The following is a 22,603-nucleotide window of genomic DNA, read 5'->3' as shown; positions in this document are numbered from 1 at the left end:
CAGGGATCTCCCGCCTTAGAGCGGCATCTGGCATCTGGTCACCATCTTGGTTTTCATTAATTTTTTTATATTGTGGATACCTGAGGGTCCGCTTGTCTCCAACTGTTTCTGCCTCCCACCTAGTCTGCTCAAGCAGAGGGGTGCACTCCAGGTCTCCTCCATCAAACATTGCCATCTTGTGGGGCCTAGGAAGCCTGCCTTCTCTGTTGTGGCCCCACTCTCTGGAACAGCATCCCCCCAGAGAGAAGGACGGCGCCTGCCCTCCTATGGTGCTGAAAGCTCTGACGACCTGGCCTTGGTCCCAGGCCTGCAGTTGATGTGTGTTATTTAATGGCCCTTTTTGTTTTGTGGGTTTTGTTTTTTATTAGAAAATTCTAGTCTGGGTTATCTGTTGAATTCCAAATTCTTAGGCATTTTTATGTTTTTTCTTGTTTTGTATGCTAGTCAGAGTTCAGTGGAGTAGGGCAACCAATAAATTTAAATAAACAATACAAATATATAAATAAATAATGTATCTATGTAGATAGAGATAAATCATAAATAGAGAGAGAGAGAGATATGATACATGACAGATTGATGATAGATAAATGATAGAAAGATAGAAAGATGGAAAGATAGAAGGATAGAAAGATATGGTTGGGGATCCTTAATATGAATTCTGAAAATATATCCAAGGGACGCACACAATCCCACAACCGCCTAGTGCCCACCCTAAACAGCTCTTCCATTGTGGATTACCAAACCGGGAGGGGAACATGGAAGCAGAAACACACCATCTCTAATACAAAAGCATTCCCCCCCGCCTGCCCCCCCAAAAGGAGAGGCAGCAATAGAGATTGCATGTGAGGGCCGCTCAGCAAAGTGCTCATCAAAAGGCTTCTGCCATCAGAGCTCTAAGCGATGAGCTGAGCGCCATGAGGAAAGCCATGCTCCAAAAGCGATGGCCATCAATCAGGCATCATGTAGTGGAACATGCAGTGAACAGGGGCTGGACTAGATCACCTCTAAGGTCCATTGCCTTTCTATCAGTCTACGATGGAAAGAAAAGCGCCTCTCAGAGGTCACATCCCAAGGAGAACCACTTTTTCAGAGAAAATAAACCACTCCTGAAATATTTCAGATTCAGATGCCATCTTTATTTTTTTCCTGTTAGGTGCTCCTTTGTATTCAGATCAGGTCTTAAGATGATAATGTAGCACTTGGGGATGAAGATAAATGCCAGGAGACCAGCGCTGGAGGCCAAGATGGAGAAGACCTGCACGGCCACCATGGACTTGCCCTTGGTGCTCAGATAGGTAGGCAGGAAGGACACCCAAACGCTGCAGAAGACCAGCATGCTGAAGGTGATCAGCTTGGCTTCGTTGAAGGCCCCAGGCAGGTTCCTGGCCAGGAAAGCCACTGTGAAGCAGACGACAGACAGGAAGCCCATGTAGCCGAGGGCAACATAAAACATGGCAACAGAGCCTGCGCTGCATTGGAGGATGATCTCTCTAGGTAGGGAGTGCATGTCAGAGTCAGGAAAAGAGGGAGAGACACTGAGCCAGATGGAGCAGATGATTCCCTGCACAGCAGAAGAGGAAAGGATAATGGAGCTGGCCAAACTCTTCCCAAGCCATCTGCTCATCCTGTTCCCCGGCTTTGTGGCCAGGAAGGCTAGCACCACTGTGATGGTTTTGGCCAAGACGGAAGAGACAGCCACTGAGAAGATGACGCTGAAGGCTGTTTGTTGGAGGAGGCAAGTGACTCTCCTTGGCCGTCCAATGAAGAGAAAGGTGGAGAAGAAGGAAAGCAGGAGGGCAACGAGGATGATGTAGGAAAGGTCCCGGTTATTGGCTTTGACTATTGGGGTGTCGAAATATTTAATAAAGATTCCTAAGACAAAGCCAGTGAGTAAGGATAAAAACAAGGCAAAGGAAACCATGATAATGCCCAACTTTTCTCCATAAGAGAGGAATACTGCAGTCTTAGGGATACATAGATCTTGATCTTTGTTTGGATGGTGATCACTTGGACATCTGATGCACTGCTCTGCATCTGCAAAGTATTCCACCATTTTACATTCAATCATTCATTCTTCATTCATTAGAATATATTTCCACTGGAATACATGTACATCTATATGAGTGATACAGGTGAGTACAAATGCCAGCCGCCCCCCACCCCCCGGTCCTCCTGTGCTTTCTCATTGTGGCATGGTGGGTAGGGTGTTCCTGGAGGGATGAGTGAAGAACATTGGGAGTGTATGCCCAGAGTATATATTCCCAACCGGGTCGCTCAAAGCGTGAAAGTCATCCCAGCTGCTGCTAAAGCCAGCAGGCACCTCTCTTGGGCAGCAGCAATAGAGAAAGATGCCCAAGGCAGATGATGACTTTAGTGACAATGGCAAAGGCGTCAATTCATACTGTGTGGGAGAAGGCAATGGTAAACCACTCTGTATTTTTACCAAGAAAAGCACATGGATAGAAAATGAAAAATGATTGGTGATATAGTGCCAGATGGCGGGCCCCTCGGGTCGGACGGCACTCACACACTACTGAGGAAGAGCTGAGGATCTTTCAATAGAATGTAAGAAGGTGGGAAAGCTCAACACAGTGAAAGCTGAAATGAAACAACTACATATTGACACTTTAGGCATCAGTGAATTGAGATGGACTGGGATTGGACACTTTCAGTCAGAAGATCGCACTGTTTATTACTCAGGACATGGAAAATGAAGAAAGGATGTTTCTTTTATAGTTCGGAAGAGTGTAGCAAGAACAGTATGTGGCTGCAAAGCAATCAAGGACGAAATAATATTAATTAGATTTTGTGGACAATTCTTTATTACATCACGATCATTCGGGTTTATGCTCCAATCACCGATACAGAAAAAGAGGAGGTTGATGAGTTTCATGATCAAATTGAAATCAACAGAAAATGCAAGGAAGATGCTTTTAATTGGAGACTGGAATGCCAAAGTTGGAAACATGAAAGTGGAAAATGTAGTTGGAGTGTATGGCTTAGGAAACAGAAATGAAGCAGGAAACCGACGAATTGATTTCCTCCCTCCAGTGCATTTCTCATAGCTAATGCTGTCTTCAAACAACCAACACAACTTCTCTATACATGGACGTCATCAGATAGAGCATATGGAAATCAAATGGACTTAAAGACCTCATAAAGGATGAATGTGAACAGGGACTGCCAAAGTGAAGAAAGAGAATAAAGCAAACTGGATGCCAGAATAACAAATGGTGGAAATTGCCAAGGGGAGAAGAGAAGCCCAAGCCAGGAAAGACCAAAATCTCAGAAGGAAACTCAACCAAGAGTGTCAGAGAGCTGTTAGAAGAGACAAGAAGCAGCATTACAACAACATCTGTCATGACACGGAGGATGGAAATGTTGGCAAATCCAGCATGCCTCATTAGCATGTGCATTAGCATGTAAATTGAGATCGTCCCAGGATGCAACTCTTCGTGCTTCTGAGGAAGCTGTGTGTTGCAACTCCCACTTCCTCTCTCTTCCTCCTTCACCACCCGAGAAAAGCATGTTTTGCCTTTCTCTCCATCTTGGGCCTAAAGCCATGGGCCTAGCCCTTTCTTCCATGCAGCTCTTAGCAGCTATAGGGCTAAGAGATCACTAAGCATAGTTAAAGAACAGAAGAAACAAGGAGCATCATTTCCCCACCAGAAATGGATGTAACAGAACCAAGAATAAAAGTCAGTAAGACACCTGTTACTTCACTTTTGAACCTACTCTGTCTCAGCGTGTACTTCTTTATGCTTGGGAGGGCTGAGCGTGTAAGATCAATAACCTGTATTTCTCTGACAAACTCATTAAAGCTTTTAAAGATAATATTCTTTTTTCTCTGTGCAGCTTCTCCACTGTGTTGAGCTCTGCTCCATTCAGTGGTCCTAGCTGCCCACAAATGGCTTCAGGAAAAACCAAGCAAGTCTTTCAAAAGAGCTTGGTACTCAGAAGGAGGTTCCAACCTCAATCCGGTATGCTAAAGGACTCCAACGGACAGATCGTAACTGATTCAAAGGTGATCAAACAAAGAGGGAAGGAGTATATCAAAACACTGCCCAGTAGAAATGTTAACATCCCAGATACCTTAGAAGATACTCTGTATTCATAAGAACCTCTACCTGTAGTCCTAGAAGATGAGGTTAGATCACCAGTCCAGACATTACCAAGGCAGAAGGCTACAGGAACTGAAGGAATATCCAGAGAAATATGGCAAGCAACAGAAGAAGGATCAGAGAAGGTTCTGAGCACATTATGCCAGCAATTCTAGAGAATGACACAAAGGAGTTCAACAAGACTCTTCTCTTATTGATTGAAACTAGATGCTGAATATATATTAAGGGAAACTGCATTGGAAGAAGATGAGCATGGCTTTAAGCTCTAATAATAAAAATCAAGGAGCACCAAAAAAAAAAGGGGGGGGACTAAAACTAAGTATAAAGAAGAGCAAACTAATGACAACAGGTACAGCAACCAGCCTTAGAATTGGCAATGTAGGTATCAACGGGGTGGACAGCTTCTGCCTTTTAGGGTCACCATCAACAAGGAACAAACAGTCGAGAAATACATTGCAAATTAGCCCTTGGTAGAGCAGCCATGAAGGCCTTGGAAAAGATATTCAAATGCTCTGCTGTGTCTATGCCTACCAAGATCAGAATTGCGCAAGCCACGGTATTCCCTGTGACACTCTGTGGAAGTGAAAGTTGGGCTTTAAAGAAGCAGGATAGGAAGAATATTGACTCTTTTGAATGTTGCTGTTGGAGAAGACTCCTGAGAATATTGTGGATAGCCGGAAAACTAACAAATGGATCTTTGAACAAAAACTGAGAGTTCTCGCTCGAGACACAAATGACTACCTTCAAATTATCCTTCTCTGGAAACCTTCTGTGAAAACCCAGCTCTCTGGAGAAGGCTCTACTGCTGGGAAAGGAGGAAGGAAAGAGAAGAAGCGGACAACCAGCAGCAAGGTCCATGCACTCCATTAGTGTGGCGATGAGTGCACTGTTGGAAGACCTGAAAGACGTGGCTAGGGACAGATTGTCATGGAGAAATTCTTTCTGTGTGGTCGCTAGGAAGTGAAAATGACTAGATGGCACATAACCAACCAACCAAACAATCAATGACAAATGCCAGGTATTTTGGAAAGGGAAACAAATGATTTTTCCCTTCTTAACTTTGCACAAGTCTTCCCACAGTGTCTTCATCTCCACACTCTATCTCCATGCTCCCATGATGTCATATTCAGGGCCACCTTGGGCCACGCATTCACGTGAACATCACTTGGGCACAGAAATGAGAATGCACAGAGGCTGGTGGGTTACAGGACTGACTGACTTGCCCTCTGGAGTACACACCTTCCTGAGTGGAGATGGTCCCGTACGCACAAGAAACACGCTTGTAGCAGCAGAGTGGCTCTCCTTCCTGAATCAGCTTGACCCGTCCGGGGTGACAGCTTTGAACACACCTGGAAGGTGGCATGGACTAAATGGACAAAAAGGGATATTAATTAACATGTCTTAGGGGTCATGTATGTAAGGAAAGGGGACTAACCTTGGCTTGAGTGAAAACCTGTATTCAAGACCGACCCTCCTCAACTGGAGTAATTGCAGATGGCTTCCTCATGCAACCCTCCCTCCATTATCAGCTCTTTTCTCTTGGCTGAATGTTCAGCTGTAAGTATCTGAGGGCAAGCGCCAGTCTGGGGTAGTGCTGGGATGTGTCTCTACCCACAAAGATCAGGACTCGGCAGGCAATGATGGGAAGTGTGTGTGTGTGTGTATGTGTGTGTGTGTGTAAGGGATGTCCCACCTGGTTGAGCCATTTTGGCCACACGATGGCATCCTCGTTGATGGTAAACTTGGGCTCCAGGGATCCCTGTTTTTCCACACTCCCAAAGGTCATTCGATTGACAGATTTATTGGGAAACTTCACCCAGTAGACGATGTCAAAGTCAGCTGCCAGGTCTCCATTCTTGTTCAGATATACACCAGCCATGGAACGGTTGTAGAATCGGGAGTTTTGCAGAAAAGGATGGAGCTGGAATGGCAAATTTGGGAAGGTGCACTGAAGGGGGCTGGGCGGGATAAACCTTCTTCACTTCAGCTCTGCTCATTTCCAGCTTTGAGCCCCAGACTCCGAGAGGGCTCTATGGATAACCCCCTCACCCCACCAGGGCCGCTGCCCTCAGCTGAACGTGCTGCCACCACCTTCTTTTCCTGCCCTCAGCCAGGCATAGAGGCATAAGATAGTATGAACTATTAATTGTTATTTAACCTTTTTACATAGCTAAAACACAGAGAGGAATATATAAAGAAAGAAAACGAGAAAAGAAAAATTCCAGAAAAGGATACAGTTAAAAAGGGAAAGGAAAAAGAAAAAAGTTAGCTGAAGAAGCAGCCTTCGCCTTTCTTTACAGCAGTTCAAAGAATTATCCCTCCTCCCGCCTTCACTTTACAATAATCTGTTAAGTTTGACCCCTAATCTGGACACTTCTACGTGTTTGTTGGAGCTGAGAGAAAAATTATCTCAGTTTTACTTCTGAAAGAGTGTCTAATCCGAAGGGGAGGAAGAATCAGTTCAGGGAGAAATGCAGGGCAATTTGGGGCTATAAATCGGCCTTGCAAGGCTTCAGGCTGAAGAAAGGACATTGCTTTTGCTGACCTTTAGTAGCAATTTCAATAAAAAGGGGGAAAATTGGGAATTGCATGTCTTTTTCAGAGAACTCCTTTGCACTTTTAAAAATACACCCCAACATGACACAAATTTCAGTTACTTCCGCTGGCATCAAATTCTCTAGGCCAGAAAACACACTGATGGGTAGGTAGGGAATGTTCAAGACAACATGGCTTTTGCATTGGGAAAACTGTATTCAGATGAGCCCATACAGCATCCAAAAGCCTCCTTTATTTTGCAGAACCACACCATCATAGGAGACAGGTAGAGCTTGGCAGATGGAGGGCCGGGTCACACTGAAGGCCAGAAGGTGCCAACAAGCCAGTTTGCAAGGCAGCCAGAAGGCTCCGAGAAGGCCAGTGACAACTGTCCCAGGAGGGAACACCCTCTGATTCCTCTCTGATACCCTGGTTTCTCATGTCACCTTCCCGCTCTCTACAGCTGTTTGGTGATGGCTATGTGAGACAGAGAAATCAGAGAGGGAAAAGGAAATACCTGCCAAGGCTGCAACATCTGAGTTCCCAACGTCTCCCCACGTTTCCTCCTCCTCCCCCTCCCCCTCTTGGGTCCGGAGGAATAGGCAGCATTTAGGGCACGGGCCACCGCCCAGATGGTGTTGTAGATGCGGTAACTGTCGAGAGAAAGGGTTCGTTCCACCTGCTCCTGGGGCAAAGTCCTCAGGTTCTCTCTCTCTCTGCATCTTATCCAGGCACTCACGGACAAGGCATGCTTGGAGTAGGAACACTGAAATGCTTGAAAGGCAAACTGCATGATAGAAGAGTAGAGGAGAACCATACCATCATATTTTGTCCCCTTTTTTGTCTGGATGTAGATTGAAAAAAAGCCATAAGTGTGCTGGAAAGACAGAAGACCACGCATCAGGTCAAAGGTGATGTCCCTCATTGCTGAAATGACCCAGATTTTCCCTTCTTTAGGTTTTATTTCATCCTTGAATACTCCTTCTACAAGAGCCATTCTAAAGAAGTCAGAAGTTGTCTCCACTGAGGAAATAAATACATTGATTTGTTCCCATTTGAGGAAGGAATCCGGAGGGATATTTGATTCATACCGATTCACCCCTGAGATAGTTAGTGAGAAAAGAACGCAAATGCCGTTTGTTGCCAGGAGCGGCATCAAGGTTCTCATGAACTGCTCCCCTTTGTCTGTGTCTGGAGCGATGAGGCCGATGGACGTCCAGCGGAAATAAAGGAGGAGTCTGACCATTCCCAAATACTGTGCTCCTTCTTCCGGCATCATCCGGTAGAAAAACGGGAACCGAGCTTTATTGCTCAAAACTTGAGAAACAAAAGCGTAAGATATCTGGAAGGAAAGGAAGGGTTTATTTTCAAGGTAAGCAAAGTTACCTTCAGCAAAGGACCGTTACCTTGTCGTGGTGCTGGAGCTTGAGCACCTCAATGATGCCATGAGCTAAACTGTGAAGGGCCACCCAAGACGGGAAGGTCATGAAAGAGAGGTCAGACTAAATGCGATCCCTGGGGAAGGTAAGGGCAACCCACCCCAGTATTCTTGCCGTGAAAACTAAATGGATCAGTACAACCAGAGATATGTCGGTATACCATCGGAAGATGAGACCCCCAGGTCGGAAGATGGTCAAAATGCTACTGGGGAGGAACAGAGGATGAGTTCAACTAGCCCCAGACATGATGACGCAGCTAGCTCAAAGCTGAAAGGACGGCTAGCAGCCGACGGTGCTGGTGGTGAACAGCGAATCCGATGTTCTAAGGATCAACACACCATTGGAACCTGGAATGTAAGATCTATGAGCCAGGGCAAATTGGATGTGGGTTATTGGTGAGATGTCAAGATTAAAGATAGACATTTTGGGCGTCAGTGAACTGAAATGGACTGGAATGGGCCACTTCACATCAAATGACCACCAGATCTACTACTGTGGACAAGAGGACCACAGAAGAAATGGAGTAGCCTTCATAATTAATAGTCAAGTGGCTAAAGCAGTGCTTGGATACAATCCAAAAAACGACAGAATGATCTCAATTCGAATTCAGGGCAAGCCATCTAACATCACAGTGATCCAAATATACGCCCCAACCACAAATGCTGACGAAGCTGAAGTAGAGCGGTTCTATGGGGATCTGCAGCACCTACTGGACAACACACCTAAAAGAGATGTTATTTTCATCACAGGAGACTGGAATGCTAAGGTGGGCAGTCAAATGACACCTGGAATTACAGGTAAGTATGGCCTGGGAGAACAAAACGAAGCAGGACACAGGCTGATAGAATTTTGCCAAGACAATTCACTCTGCATAAAAAACACTCTCTTCCAACAACCTAAGAGACGGCTTTATACATGGACTTCACCAGATGGACAACACCGAAATCAGACTGACTACATCCTTTGCAGCCAAAGGTGGTGGACATCTGTACAGTCAGGAAAAACAAGACCTGGAGCTGACTGTAGTTCAGATCACAAACTTCTTCTTGCAGAATTGAGGATCAGACTAAAGAGCTTAGGGAAGACCCACGGATCAGCTAGATATGAGCTCACTAATATTCCTAAGGAATATGCAGTGGAGGTGAAGAATAGATTTAAGGGACTGGACTTAGTAGATAGGGTCCCGGAAGAACTATGGACAGAAGTTGGCAGCATTGTTCAGGAGGCGGCAACAAAATACATCCCAAAGAAAGAGAAAACCAAGAAGGCAAAGTGGTTGTCTGCTGAGACACTAGAAGTAGCCCAAGAAAGAAGGAAAGCAAAAGGCAACAGTGATAGGGGGAGATATGCCCAATTAAATGCAAAATTCCAGAGGTTAGCCAGAAGAGATAAGGAATTATTTTTAAACAAGCAATGTGCGGAAGTGGAAGAAGACAATAGAATAGGAAGGACAAGAGACCTCTTCCAGAAAATTAGAAACATCGGAGGTAAATTCCAGGCCAAAATGGGTATGATCAAAAACAAAGATGGCAAGGACCTAACAGAAGAAGAAGAGATCAAGAAGAGGTGGCAAGAATATACAGAAGACCTGTATAGGAAGGATAACAATAACGTGGGTAGCTTTGATGGTGTGGTCGGTGAGCTAGAGCCAGACATCCTGAAGAGTGAGGTTGAGTGGGCCTTAAGAAGCATTGCTAATAACAAGGCAGCAGGAGACGACGGCATCCCAGCTGAACTGTTCAAAATCTTGCAAGATGATGCTGTCAAGGTAATGCATGCTATATGCCAGCAAATTTGGAAAACACAAGAATGGCCATCAGATTGGAAAAAATCAACTTATATCCCCATACCAAAAAAGGGGAACACTAAAGAATGTTCAAACTATCGAACAGTGGCACTCATTTCACATGCCAGTAAGGTAATGCTCAAGATCCTGCAAGGTAGACTTCAGCAGTTCATGGAGCGAGAATTTCCAGATGTACAAGCCGGGTTTAGAAAAGGCAGAGGAACTAGGGACCAAATTGCCAATATCCGCTGGATAATGGAAAAAGCCAGGGAGTTTCAGAAAAACATCTATTTCTGTTTTATTGACTATTCTAAAGCCTTTGACTGTGTGGACCATAACAAATTGTGGCAAGTTCTTAGTGGTATGGGGATACCAAGTCATCTTTGTATGCCTCCTGAGGAATCTGTATACCGACCAAGTAGCAACAGTAAGAACAGACCACGGAACAACGGACTGGTTTAAGATTGGGAAAGGAGTACGGCAGGGCTGTATCCTCTCACCCTACCTATTCAACTTGTACGCAGAACACATCATGCGACATGCTGGGCTTGAGGAATCCAAGGCTGGAGTTAAAATCTCTGGAAGAAACATTAACAATCTCAGATATGCAGATGATACCACTTTGATGGCTGAAAGCGAAGAGGAACTGAGGAGCCTTATGATGGAGGTGAAAGAAGAAAGTGCAAAAGCTGGCTTGCAGCTAAACCTCAAAAAAACCAAGATTATGGCAACCACCTTGATTGATACCTGGCAAATAGAGGGAGAAAATGTAGAAGCAGTGAAAGACTCTGTATTCCTAGGTGCAAAGATTACTGCAGATGCTGACTGCAGTCAGGAAATCAGAAGACGCTTAATCCTTGGGAGAAGACCAATGACAAATCTCGATAAAATAGTTAAGAGCAGAGACATCACACTGACAACAAAGGTCCGCATAGTTAAAGCAATGGTGTTCCCCGTAGTAACATATGGCTGCGAGAGCTGGACCATAAGGAAGGCTGAGCGAAGGAAGATAGATGCTTTTGAACTGTGGTGTTGGAGGAAAATTCTGAGAGTGCCTTGGACTGCAAGAAGATCCAACCAGTCCATCCTCCAGGAAATAAAGCCAGACTGCTCACTTGAGGGAATGATATTAAAGGCAAAACTGAAATACTTTGGCCACATCATGAGAAGACAGGACACCCTGGAGAAGATGCTGATGCTGGGGAGAGTGGAGGGCAAAAGGAAGAGGGGCCGACCAAGGGCAAGATGGATGGATGATATTCTAGAGGTGACGGACTCGTCCCTGGGGGAGCTGGGGGTGTTGACGACCGACAGGCAGCTCTGGCGTGGGCTGGTCCATGAAGTCACGAAGAGTTGGAAGTGACTAAACGAATAAACAACAAAGCAATGTTACACAGCACAGGAATGGGAAGAAACCAATTAAAGAGATGAGAGAAGAAAGGAAGATATAGCTACAGCTGGCTTATAGCAGTACCATTCCCTATCTTTACCCCTAACCCTTCCAGCATTCCCACACTTTTCATTTTTAAAGAATATTTTTTCTTATTATTTTCTAAAAGCATAAAAAGCAAAATGGAACAAGCAAACCCACATATGTCAAAACATGGACAAAATACTGTAACTGTCAGGCTCTCTTTGCTAGCCTGCCATAAAGCACTGCAAACACATTCAGCTTTCACGTGTCAGCCTTGCAGCTTCGCAAACAGATAGAATGCTTCGGCACATTCCTTCACGAGCCGTTACAGCCAAGGACGAGCCGCTGCTGATAAGACACTCTAAATCACTCTAATGAAATAACGAGCAGGGAGGGGGGATTCAGGAGTGAGAAAGAGCTTGTTTGTAAGACAGGATGGAGGAATGAGATCAGAGGGAATGAATCACTTTGAATGCTTTGGCGCCAAAACCTTATTCACAGCTGTGCAGCTGTCCTGTGTTCATCAAATTTTAATGAAGAATTCTTTAAGCTTCCCAATGGACTGTCTGGGGAATTTCTAAAGTTAAGATCCTGGTACTGGGACCGTCACAATAACACGATAGGGCAGTTCATTTCTGAAGAACAACCTGAAGCTTGACCACATGGGATCAACTTGCTGAGTCTTTTCGTTATGCATATAACAGGTTACTCAAAGGCTAAAAGTGGACCAATTTCTTTAGTCCAGGATATTATACCACAGATCCTTATTACTTTCTAACTGCACATCATGACACGGTTTGCTACACACTGAGTTTCCAGGTGTGGTTCCAAGGGAGAAAGGGAAGGTTTACCCCTTTTCCAGCTTTACCTGTGGGATTTTGTAGATGCCCAGGAGGGTGGAGATCTGGATGGAAATGTCTGAATCGGTCCCATCAAGAACTGCCAGCAGGTTCTCTCCTCCACACATATAATTTGGAATATTGGCTTGTCCAAACGAAAGCAGGTCGAGCAAGGCTTCAGAAGTCATTTCCTCACTGTCAAACACGTTATGGAGGTTGTAGCCCAGAGTGATATTGGGTAAGAGACTGGGATTCTGGTTGATCTCCTGGATGGCAAACAAGAAGGAGAGGAGATGCCAGATATCTTCGCTTTCTCCCCTGCCAAAAGAAATGGGATCAGACCATCATCTTCCCTTCAGCTTGTCAGAATGGGCTCCGGCTTCTTTTCTAGGGAATACAATGCTCTGCGTTCTTCCCCTCCCTCTAAACCCATTAGTTCCTCCCTCCTATCTTGTCTTGCAGTTCCCTCTGCCTTCAGCCCTTCTCTTGTTTTAGCCCTTTCCTGCCTGAATGTCTCCAAGCACTACCTAGATGCTTGGTTGAAAGCTAAAAAGAGAAGAGAGTTTGTCTCTTAAACTACCATCATGGCCACAATGAGCTGAGTGTCTCTTTGTAAGGTTGGATCAGGGGGAAATACATGGCTGAGGGTGACCCGGAGATTATTGAGCAGTTTTAGCAGCAGGCAAGTTATCTCCTGATGACGGCAGATGAGGCTGTGGTGCAAGCGGAGGAGCTGGAGAAAGCATGGACTCCATGGACCTCACGTCAAAAGATTTGTCACCTCCAGGAAAGAAGAACATTGAGAAATGGTGCCAACAGATCTCAAATACAGGCCATGAAAGAGGCGAGATGCCTTAAGGGTGGCTTATGGGCGTGGCATTCCAATTTAGAGTTAAGGAAGAACAATAGTGCTGCTGTCGTTCACCCACAGGGAAATCTCTAAATACCGATGGATCATCAGAGCCTTCCCCAGATACGACAGAGATTTAAGATGCAGCCGTTCGTGGAGGGAGTCCCCAGGAGAAGGTGGATAAGTGCTGTTTGTGAAATGAGTAGCAAGTGAACTAGCAGCCACTCCATCACCTCCTGCGGACTCACCAGATGAATTCTTCGCTAGGGGGAGGCACGTTGAAACGGTAAAAGGGGCGGATGACCATATCTGCAGAAACAGCTCCACCAAGGATATAGTCTCCTGGCCTGAAATGATGCACCCGCTCAATCCCATTCCCCTCCAGCCGCAAGGAGCATTTGGCCTTCCACGTTCCACAGGCTGCCTCTGGAAGCAGCAGAAGCAGGGAAAAACACAGCAGCATTTTTGATGAGATGACGAGACCAATTCTCTGCTCTTCAGAACTGATGAGGAACATGATGAGGAGCTTTCCAAGTCCTCTTGAAAGTCTGGGTCTTCGATGCCTTGCCCAGAGAGGATAGCAGTGGAAGATCCTTGCGTCTTCCTCCCCTAACCTGGAGCTTGGTCAAAGCTCTCAGCAGACAGGAGGCATTTATGAGCTGGTCTGTGCAGCCGTGCATGGAAAAGATTGCCTGCTCTTGCTGAGGCTCAGCTCAGAGACAATCTTTGGGAAGGTCCCTGGGGTTGCTTTTAAGAGGAGACATACTGTCAGACCCCTGTGATTTTGTTAATTGTAAGGCGAAGAGCATCAGCCCTGAGGACCGGCTGAATTTGCTCGGGGGCTGCATGCAGGGCCAGAGAAAACATGTTGACCAAAGTGTCCAGCTGCGGCTTCTCCATCTGGGATGCTTCACTATCCACACTTGGCTAAAACTTTTCAAAGAGGGAAAATGAAGATGTGCCTTTGAGGAATGCCTTGGAGGGGCTTGGAAAGAGAATAGGAATTAGGGACTGACCTGAGTATTCAAGGTGCTGGTTGCAATTTCTAAAGGTCCAGATGGCCCAGTCCCTGCTGAAGCTCCCTCCGTCAGGGGTTCGATGGGAGGGGTGATGAGTGTTCTCAGTGGCTGCTCCCCTCTTTCCAAAAGTGTATCTCTCAAGGCAACAATGGCCCCCACGCATACAGTCTTTGGCAGAAGAGCTAAAATCTGGTTGTTCCAGAATGAAAAATAGAATAAAATTTGCCTTTTTGTTATTGTTGATTTTATTTGTTTGTTTGTTTGTTTGTTTATTTATAAATCTACATGGCGAAAAGATCTGAATCAGTCCTTGAGTATAATAGGCCCCTCAGAATCACTTTACGGCACTAGCCATCCCCAGGTCCCCCTCCCATTCCAAGCCTGCAGACAAAACCAGGTCTTTAATCTGTTGCGAAAGTCCAGGAGCGGAGGGGGCCTGTCTCACCTTGGGGGAAGGATGTTCCAAAGGGTGGGGGCTACAGCAGAGAAGGCCCACTTCCGAGACCCCGCTAGATGGAATTCTTTGATAGATGCGGTCCATAACATGCCCTCCCTGCAAGACCGGATGGGGTGGGTCCATGTCATAGGGATGAGACGGTTCCTCAGATATCCTGGTCCCATGCCATGTAGGGCTTTAAAAGTGATGGCCAACACCTTGAATTGGACCTGGAAGCAAACTGGGACCCCGTGCAGCTCACGCAACAAAGGTGTTATGTGTGCAAATCTTGGGACACCCAAGGTTGTCCGCACAGCCGCATTCTGGACCAGCTGTAGCTTCTGGATATCCTTCAAGGGTAGCCCCATGTAGAGCACATTACAGTAATCCATATGGGAGAGGACTCCAGGTTCCAGCATCTTTGTTATTGTTCATTGATTTATGCATTTTACTTCTTCATTCCTTGCAACATGTTTGGGTTTTGTGTGATGTCTCAAGCCTTGGGAGTGAGGCAGTTATAAACATTGTAAATGAACAATGGCATGAATGAAGGAAGGAAGGAATGAATGAATCCAATAAATCAGCATGTTTGAAGTCCTTCAGCCCATGTCCTGTGGAATGCTTGGAGATGCAAGGAAGAGATGGCCAATCTGCATGCAACAGGAGGAGGAATCAAGGGGTGGGAGCAAAGAGCCACTGAATGTTTTGGGAAAGGGCTGCGGTCAGCCCTCCGAGGTAGGCCAGGTCAGGAAACAGACGCCCCAGGAACCACTGGAACTCTACTTTACTATTCTAGAACTGTCTAGATGTTTTTATCTACAGAAGTCTTGCAGTTCTTCCACTGCTTGACTTCTTCCCTCCCTTCCCCAAACAGTCCCAAAGCTTCATCATGGAGGCTTGCTATGTTAACGCCTTCTCAGACACCTTTGCTGAATTTCACTTTCTCGCTCCTATCCTTTCCTGAAAGAGAGAGTTGGAGTGGGAATGGGAAGAAGAAATAACCCATTTGTTGCTCCCTTTTTGGAAAGTCTCCGTCTCAGGCATGCTTCTTCCCCTGGTTACGCCTGGGCTGCCTTTTCCAATGTCGCTCTTTCTCTCCCTCGTCCAGTCCTTGTCCAGCCAATCTGCTCTGCAGATCTTCCTTCGGGATCCTGGTTGCTCCTGCTGTGCCTTGAAATAAAGGCAGAAATAAGCATATTTTAACACTTCCCTCCTTCCTCCGGTGATCCCCTCTTCAAAGAGACACAAATACTTTGTTGAATGGTAAGACAGTTCCTTGATCGACTGCTCTGATGCCTGTGAAAAAGCCTGTAAACATGGACCTAGGCCATGGCCCACGACCTCTCCCACCAGTGTCCATCGTAGCAGATCAGGAAAGGATCTTCCTGGTATGAGTATATTAAATTGAGTAGTGTAACCTGTTTTTTAGTCACTCAGGCATCTCTCGTTCATTCTTTCTTCAGGATCCTGTGCGCAGTGACCCTGGCCGCTTAACCATCGGATATACCTTTGTTTACAGAGCTTCTTGCAGTTCCTTCACTCTTTCTGTTGTTCCCTCCATAATCCACACAGATCTGAACTCAGTCACTGAGCTTTGTGACGTTCATTCCTTCCCAAGGCATATTTTCTTTATTTCTGCTTTCTTCCTCCTAGCCAGCATTTTGGTCACGCTTCTTCCCTTGGTTTCACCTGGGCTGCCTTTTCCACTGTGGCATGTTATTTTATTAAGTAATTAAGTAATTAATTTTTATCTCACCTTTATTATTTTTATTAAAAACTCAAGGCGGCCAACGTACCTAATACTCCTTCCTCCTATTTTCCCCACAACAGCAACCCTGTGAGGCAGGTTGGGCTGCAAGAGAGTGACTGGCCCAAGGTCACCCAGCTGGCTTTCGTGCCCAAGGCAGGACTAGAACTCACAGACTCCTGGTTTCTAACCCAGTGATAGGTGCATACTGGGGAGATCTGAAAGTTAGGGGCACATCATCCTGCAGAAAATCTATTGTCTCAGTACATTGTTACTAAGTCGACATCAACTGGATGGCACATAATCAATCAATCAATCATTCAAACAAACAAACAAACAAACAAACAAACAAACAAAGTATCTTAGGACTGGTACCTGCTTGGTACAACTCTTCCTTTTTTTTCTATATTCCTTTTCAGGCTGTTAGAATCTAATTAAAGATATTTTAATACTTCATTGATTTATTAAGGATCCTTACCTTTTTCTCTTTTATAAAGCATCCTGTCATGTTCCCCGTTGCAAGGCATTTGTGCATCACAACGGGGAACATGCACAATAGGTAAGAGGAAGGGATAAGCATAATCCCTTAATCACTCACATATCCCCCAAGCACCCATATCCAGAAGGGAATCACAAACATAATAGAAAAGCCCCTAGACCAGACTTGGCACCCATCAAGAGATAGGGGGAACGCCTTCCCATTTCCCCAGGGGATGCACTCACTTATCCCTCAAGCACCCATATCCATAGAGGAATCTCCAACACAATGGGAGTGCCCTTCGGACCGGACTCAACACCCATCGGAGGATTGGGGGAACGCCATGCCATTTCCCCAGGGCACGCACCTGGTCCAGATGAAGGCAGGGAGACAAAGGAGATTGCCGGAATCGCCCATCAGCTGACGCATCACAGTCCCAAGCACCCATCCGGTCCTGGCTCGAGGGTGGAGAAGCACAACGCCCGCCAACAAAGGATAAACAGGACACCCTGTCAACACATAAGGATCCCCGTCTTTTTCTTTGCATGCACTCCGTTCTAATAAAGCCAGAAATCCTTAGACCCTCTAAGTGAGTCTGTGTTTTATTTAGAGCGTGGCTGCCCTGACACATCCCATGCATTAAGAGGGCAATAATACTTAACGAGAAAAGACGTGTGGTGGACCTAGCCTTTATTTCTGGAGGTGAAATGCAATGGAAATCAATAGAATTTTCACATTGTTTGTATAGCTGGTCAGTCCCTAGGACCGTAGCTGATGCATGAGATCGTGTTCTTGCTGGTTTTTGACATATCTGTACCTATGTCAAATAACGCAGTATGCTGATGATACCCGGTTGTATATCTCTGTCCCTGGTGAACTAAGTGATGCTGTGAATGCAATCTGAGTGCAATTCAAGGTGCTGGTTATTACCTGTAAATCCCTGCATGGCAGAGGACCTGGATTATTTATTTATTTGTTTGTTTGTTTACCAAACAAACTGTTTACCAGTGATGCTGTGAATGTCCTGTCCTGGTGTCTGGAGGCTGGAAAGGGCAGCCACAGCATCACTTCCTTCCCCTGGGATGGAAATGTATAGCTGAGTATCATCAGCATACTGATGATACCTCACCCCATGGGAGCGGATGATCTCACCTGGCAGTTTCATGTAGATGTTAAATAGGAGGGGAGAGAGTACTGAACCCTTCAGCACCCCACAGAGGAGGGGCCGTGGGCCTGACTTCTCCTCCCCTACTAACACTGACTGGGACCGGCCCTGGAGAAAGGAGGTGAACCAGCGTAAGACTACGCCACCCACCCCCAGCTCCCTGAGCCAACCCAGGAGGATACCATGGTCAATGGTATTGAAAGCCACTGAGAGATCAAGAGACCTAGGATGGATGCACTGCCTCCATCCCGCTCCCACCAGAGATCATCCGTAAGTGCGACCAATGCCGTTTCCGTCCCATAACCGGGCCTGAATCCTGACTGAAAAGGGTCTAGATAATCCGTTTCCTCCAGGATCCTCTGGAGCTGCAAAGCCACCACCTTCTCAACCACCATCCCCATAAAGGGGAGGTGGAAGACTGGATGAAAATTGTCCAGTATAGTAGGGTCCAGAGATGGTTTCTTAAGGAGGGGGCACACCAGTGCCTCCTTAAAGGGCACCGGAAACACCCCCTCCTGTAAGGATGTATTTACCATCGCCTGGACCCAACCACACGTCACCTCCCAAGCTGCCTTCACCAGCCAGGAGGGACATGGATCTAAATGACAGGTGGTGGGATTTACAGTCCAGAGAATCTTGTCCACTTCCTCAGGTCCAACAGGATCAAACTGTTCCCAGATAACTGAGTAAGTACATTCCCCAGGCATCTCCACAGACCCGGTCTCATGCATGGAGTCCAACTTATAGCGAATCCGAGCCATTTTATTCTGAAGATGCTCCGAAAACTCCTCAGCACGGCCCTGTAGATGATTTTCTGGGTCCTCTTTCCCCAACAGGGATCGGGGCATCCTAAACAGGGCTTCTGGGCGGCATTTTGCAGATGCAATAAGAGCAGAGAAATACTGATGTTTCGCTGCTCTTACCGCCACAAGGTAGGCCTTAATAGCGGCTCTAGCCTGTGTCCGGGCGGGTTCGATCTTCGTCTTCCTCCAGCGGCACTCCAGGCGTCTCTTAATCCTCTTCAGAACCCTCAGCTCCTCCGTGAACCACAGGGAGTGTCAGGTTCAGTGGGATAAGAGAGGCCTCACGGGTGCAATCCTGTCCAAGGCCCTGGCCGCCTCCCTATTCCATGTGGCAGCCAGGGTCTCCACTGGACCGTGCAGCAAGTCCTCGGGAATAACCCCCAGCTCTCTCTGAAACCGCACTGGGTCCATTAGTCACCGGGGGCGGGCCGATCGAATTGGCCCCGTCTCCCTGTGGAGGGGGGTGGCATGAGAGAAACTCAGGGCCACCAGGGTGTGGTCTGACCATGACAAAGGGGAAAGATGTAACTCTCCCCTCAGATCACATTGCCACTGTTCTGACAAGAAAACTATGTCTGCTGCTTCGAGTTGTGTCCTGAATAATCTGAGTCAAGCCCATGGCCGCCATGGTGGCCATGAACTCCCGGGCTGCCTCCGAGACCCACCCCAGGGGCGGCAGATTCCCCCAGAACCATAAGCCTGGGGAACTCCACTGCCAACCCTGAGATGGTCTCCAGCAGCTCAGGCAGGGAGGTTGCCACGCAGCAGGGAGGCTGGTACAGCAGCAAAGCTCCCAACTGCTCTTGGGCACCCAACTTGAAGAACAGGGTCTCACAACCAGTTACTTGTGGAGCAGGGCCCCTGAAGGCCACCAGAGACTCTCTGATGACAACTGCAACCCCTCCTCCCCTGCCCTGGCATCTCGGCTGGTGCCACACCCGAAACCTGACTGGGCACGTCTCTGACAAAGCTACTTCTCCTTCAGGGCCCCGCCAGGTCTGCCCCCTCCTCCATAATCAGATGGCATAAGAGGGGGCCCTTGTTGTTAACTGGCCTGGCATTAAGGAGCAGCAGCCAGAGGCCAGGGCCCCCACAGGACTGCTGTCCAGGGCCTAGGTTTAAGCACGGAGGGTCGGAACATGCTACAGGTAGCAAACATCTGGGGCATCTTCCTCTATGATGACTCACCCTCTGGCTTCCATCAGAGCATCCCCTGCCCATCACCACCTCAATGAAATGTCCCGCCCTACCTCCCCCAGGATCTTCCAGTCCAGTTGCCTCCAGGCCTGGACCTCTAAAGTTCCTGGTTTGAAATAGGAATCCCTCTATCCTTTCACACACCCATGCAAACTTACCCACAACCTTAAGGGGATGGTGGGCCCCCAGTGCACCAGCTCTATCTCTCGGCACTGGTAGGCCTAACCACCACCCACAGACTCACTATGCCCCCCGCGCCTCAATCACTGGACAACAGGGGGCATCACATCCGCTAACCCCCACCCCTGTCTCTCACTCAGGGGATGAGTGCTCTAACACACCACATTCACACTTGGCCTCCCCCTCATCTCTCACACGGGGGGGGGGGGGGGGGGAGAATCCAACATTCACATTGGAGGGACCCTGTTAATCCTTGCCCTGTCTGGATCTAGCTATTGAAAGAATTAGAAGGATTGGGAGGGGATAGCCAAGCAAAGCCATAGTTCACCTCTCACCTCTTGCAGTGTCCTGCTCTTCCAAAAATATCTCTCCAGTCTAGGAGTCAAAGGCCTCCAACCATCCCATCTCCGCACGGCAATGATGCTGATATGGAGGGCTAGAGATCTGAAAAAGTCCCTGCATAAAACTAGCTGTCTGAAGATTCCTAAGCAGCGCCCCCAGGGGACACTTGACCAGACGGACTCCCCTCGTCTCCCACACTGGTCCGTCAATCTGCCATCACCTCCGAAACTCACTTCCCTGCTATGCAAGGCCTGTCTATTGCGCCGGGATTCCCCAGAGACTCTTTGCGGTATTGGGGTTGATCTTCCACCCTGGAATTCGCCGGGGCTCACTCTCGCGATGCGTGGGGCCCACCTGCCTTGCTGAGGGTTGGGTCAGCTCATGTCCTCATGTTGGGCCAGTCTACTATACTGGGGTTCATCCAGTACTTGCTCCAGTACTGGGGCTGATCTTCACCCCCAGAATTCACCAGGGTTTGCCTCCTGCCACACAGGGCCCATCTGGTGAGCTGGGGCTTGCTGCTATGGCATTCAGGTCTTGCCTCCCCCCGTGATTCCTCACCGTGTGTCCTCAGTGGAGGCCAGGGGAAGCTCTGGCCCAAAAAGTTCTGTGGGGCTGTTGGGCTGCTGCTGTTGGGGCTGCTGGGCTGCTGCTGTTGGGGCTGCCACTGCCACAGGCAGCTGAAATGTGGCCAGGGCTCAAGGCTTGGGCTGCCGTTCCCTGCTCCTTCCTGCCCTTCAGTGCTGTTCACGCCGCTCTGTCCAGGGGGCTTCCACCACTCTTTCCCCAGTTCTTCTACTCTCCCCCTCAAGCACAACCACTCACAAGCAGCATTGGGGTAGAGAGTCCAAAAAACTTCAGGGATCTCCCGCCTTAGAGCGGCATCTGGCATCTGGTCACCATCTTGGTTTTCATTAATTTTTTTATATTGTGGATACCTGAGGGTCCGCTTGTCTCCAACTGTTTCTGCCTCCCACCTAGTCTGCTCAAGCAGAGGGGTGCACTCCAGGTCTCCTGCATCAAACATTGCCATCTTGTGGGGCCTAGGAAGCCTGCCTTCTCTGTTGTGGCCCCACTCTCTGGAACAGCATCCCCCCAGAGAGAAGGACGGCGCCTGCCCTCCTATGGTGCTGAAAGCTCTGACGACCTGGCCTTGGTCCCAGGCCTGCAGTTGATGTGTGTTATTTAATGGCCCATTTTGTTTTGTGGGTTTTGTTTTTTATTAGAAAATTCTAGTCTGGGTTATCTGTTGAATTCCAAATTCTTAGGCATTTTTATGTTTTTTCTTGTTTTGTATGCTAGTCGGAGTTCAGTGGAGTAGGGCAACCAATAAATTTAAATAAACAATACAAATATATAAATAAATAATGTATCTATGTAGATAGAGATAAATCATAAATAGAGAGAGAGAGAGGGATGATACATGACAGATTGATGATAGATAAATGATAGAAAGATAGAAAGATAGAAGGATAGAAAGATATGGTTGGGCATCCTTAATATGAATTCTGAAAATATATCCAAGGGACGCACACAATCCCACAACCGCCTAGTGCCCACCCTAAACAGCTCTTCCATTGTGGATTACCAAACCGGGAGGGGAACATGGAAGCAGAAACACACCATCTCTAATACAAAAGCATTCCCCCCCGCCTGCCCCCCCAAAAGGAGAGGCAGCAATAGAGATTGCATGTGAAGGCCGCTCAGCAAAGTGCTCATCAAAAGGCTTCTGCCATCAGAGCTCTAAGTGATGAGCTGAGCGCCATGAGGAAAGCCATGCTCCAAAAGCGATGGCCATCAATCAGGCATCATGTAGTGGAACATGCAGTGAACAGGGGCTGGACTAGATCACCTCTAAGGTCCATTGCCTTTCTATCAGTCTACGATGGAAAGAAAAGCGCCTCTCAGAGGTCACATCCCAAGGAGAACCACTTTTTCAGAGAAAATAAACCACTCCTGAAATATTTCAGATTCAGATGCCATCTTTATTTTTTTCCTGTTAGGTGCTCCTTTGTATTCAGATCAGGTCTTAAGATGATAATGTAGCACTTGGGGATGAAGATAAATGCCAGGAGACCAGTGCTGGAGGCCAAGATGGAGAAGACCTGCACGGCCACCATGGACTTGCCCTTGGTGCTCAGATAGGTAGGCAGGAAGGACACCCAAACACTGCAGAAGACCAGCATGCTGAAGGTGATCAGCTTGGCTTCGTTGAATGCCCCAGGCAGGTTCCTGGCCAGGAAAGCCACTGT

At 47.3% G+C, this 22,603-nt stretch overlaps 2 protein-coding genes across 2 annotated transcripts; both read right to left on the bottom strand.

Annotated features, from left to right (window-relative positions):
• Positions 1–1,134: 1,134 nt before the first annotated feature.
• Positions 1,135–2,030, bottom strand: LOC134492003 (vomeronasal type-2 receptor 26-like). Its single transcript, XM_063296126.1, has one exon. The coding sequence runs from the start codon at positions 1,919–1,921 to the stop codon at positions 1,136–1,138; it is 786 nt and encodes a 261-aa protein (XP_063152196.1). The 5' UTR covers positions 1,922–2,030; the 3' UTR covers position 1,135.
• Positions 2,031–5,271: 3,241 nt separating this feature from the next.
• LOC134488850 (vomeronasal type-2 receptor 26-like) lies at positions 5,272–12,500 on the bottom strand. Its single transcript, XM_063291183.1, has 4 exons — positions 12,164–12,500; positions 7,174–7,998; positions 5,815–6,042; positions 5,272–5,487 (listed from the first exon to the last, which is right to left on the bottom strand). The coding sequence occupies exons 1-4, from the start codon at positions 12,320–12,322 to the stop codon at positions 5,272–5,274; spliced, it is 1,428 nt and encodes a 475-aa protein (XP_063147253.1). The 5' UTR covers positions 12,323–12,500.
• Positions 12,501–22,603: the final 10,103 nt, after the last annotated feature.

Source organism: Candoia aspera, chromosome 2, assembly GCF_035149785.1.
Source record: "Candoia aspera isolate rCanAsp1 chromosome 2, rCanAsp1.hap2, whole genome shotgun sequence".
In the NCBI taxonomy this organism is placed as follows: Eukaryota; Metazoa; Chordata; class Lepidosauria; order Squamata; family Boidae; genus Candoia; species Candoia aspera.
The sequence above is the reverse complement of the archived record's forward strand: the minus strand, read 5'-3'. Positions and strand labels throughout refer to the sequence as shown.

Excerpts from the sequence above, each read along its gene's own strand:
- LOC134492003 (XM_063296126.1), bottom strand. The coding sequence starts at position 1,921 with ATGGTTTCCTTTGCCTTGTTTTTATCCTTACTCACTGGCTTTGTCTTA.
- LOC134488850 (XM_063291183.1), bottom strand. The coding sequence starts at position 12,322 with ATGACTTCTGAAGCCTTGCTCGACCTGCTTTCGTTTGGACAAGCCAAT. Across the intron at positions 6,043-7,173 it reads AGATGTTGCAGCCTTGGCAG|CTCCATCCTTTTCTGCAAAA; the intron begins GTATTTCCTTTT and ends TTGCCATTCCAG. Across the intron at positions 5,488-5,814 it reads GGCCAAAATGGCTCAACCAG|TCCATGCCACCTTCCAGGTG; the intron begins GTGGGACATCCC and ends TTGTCCATTTAG.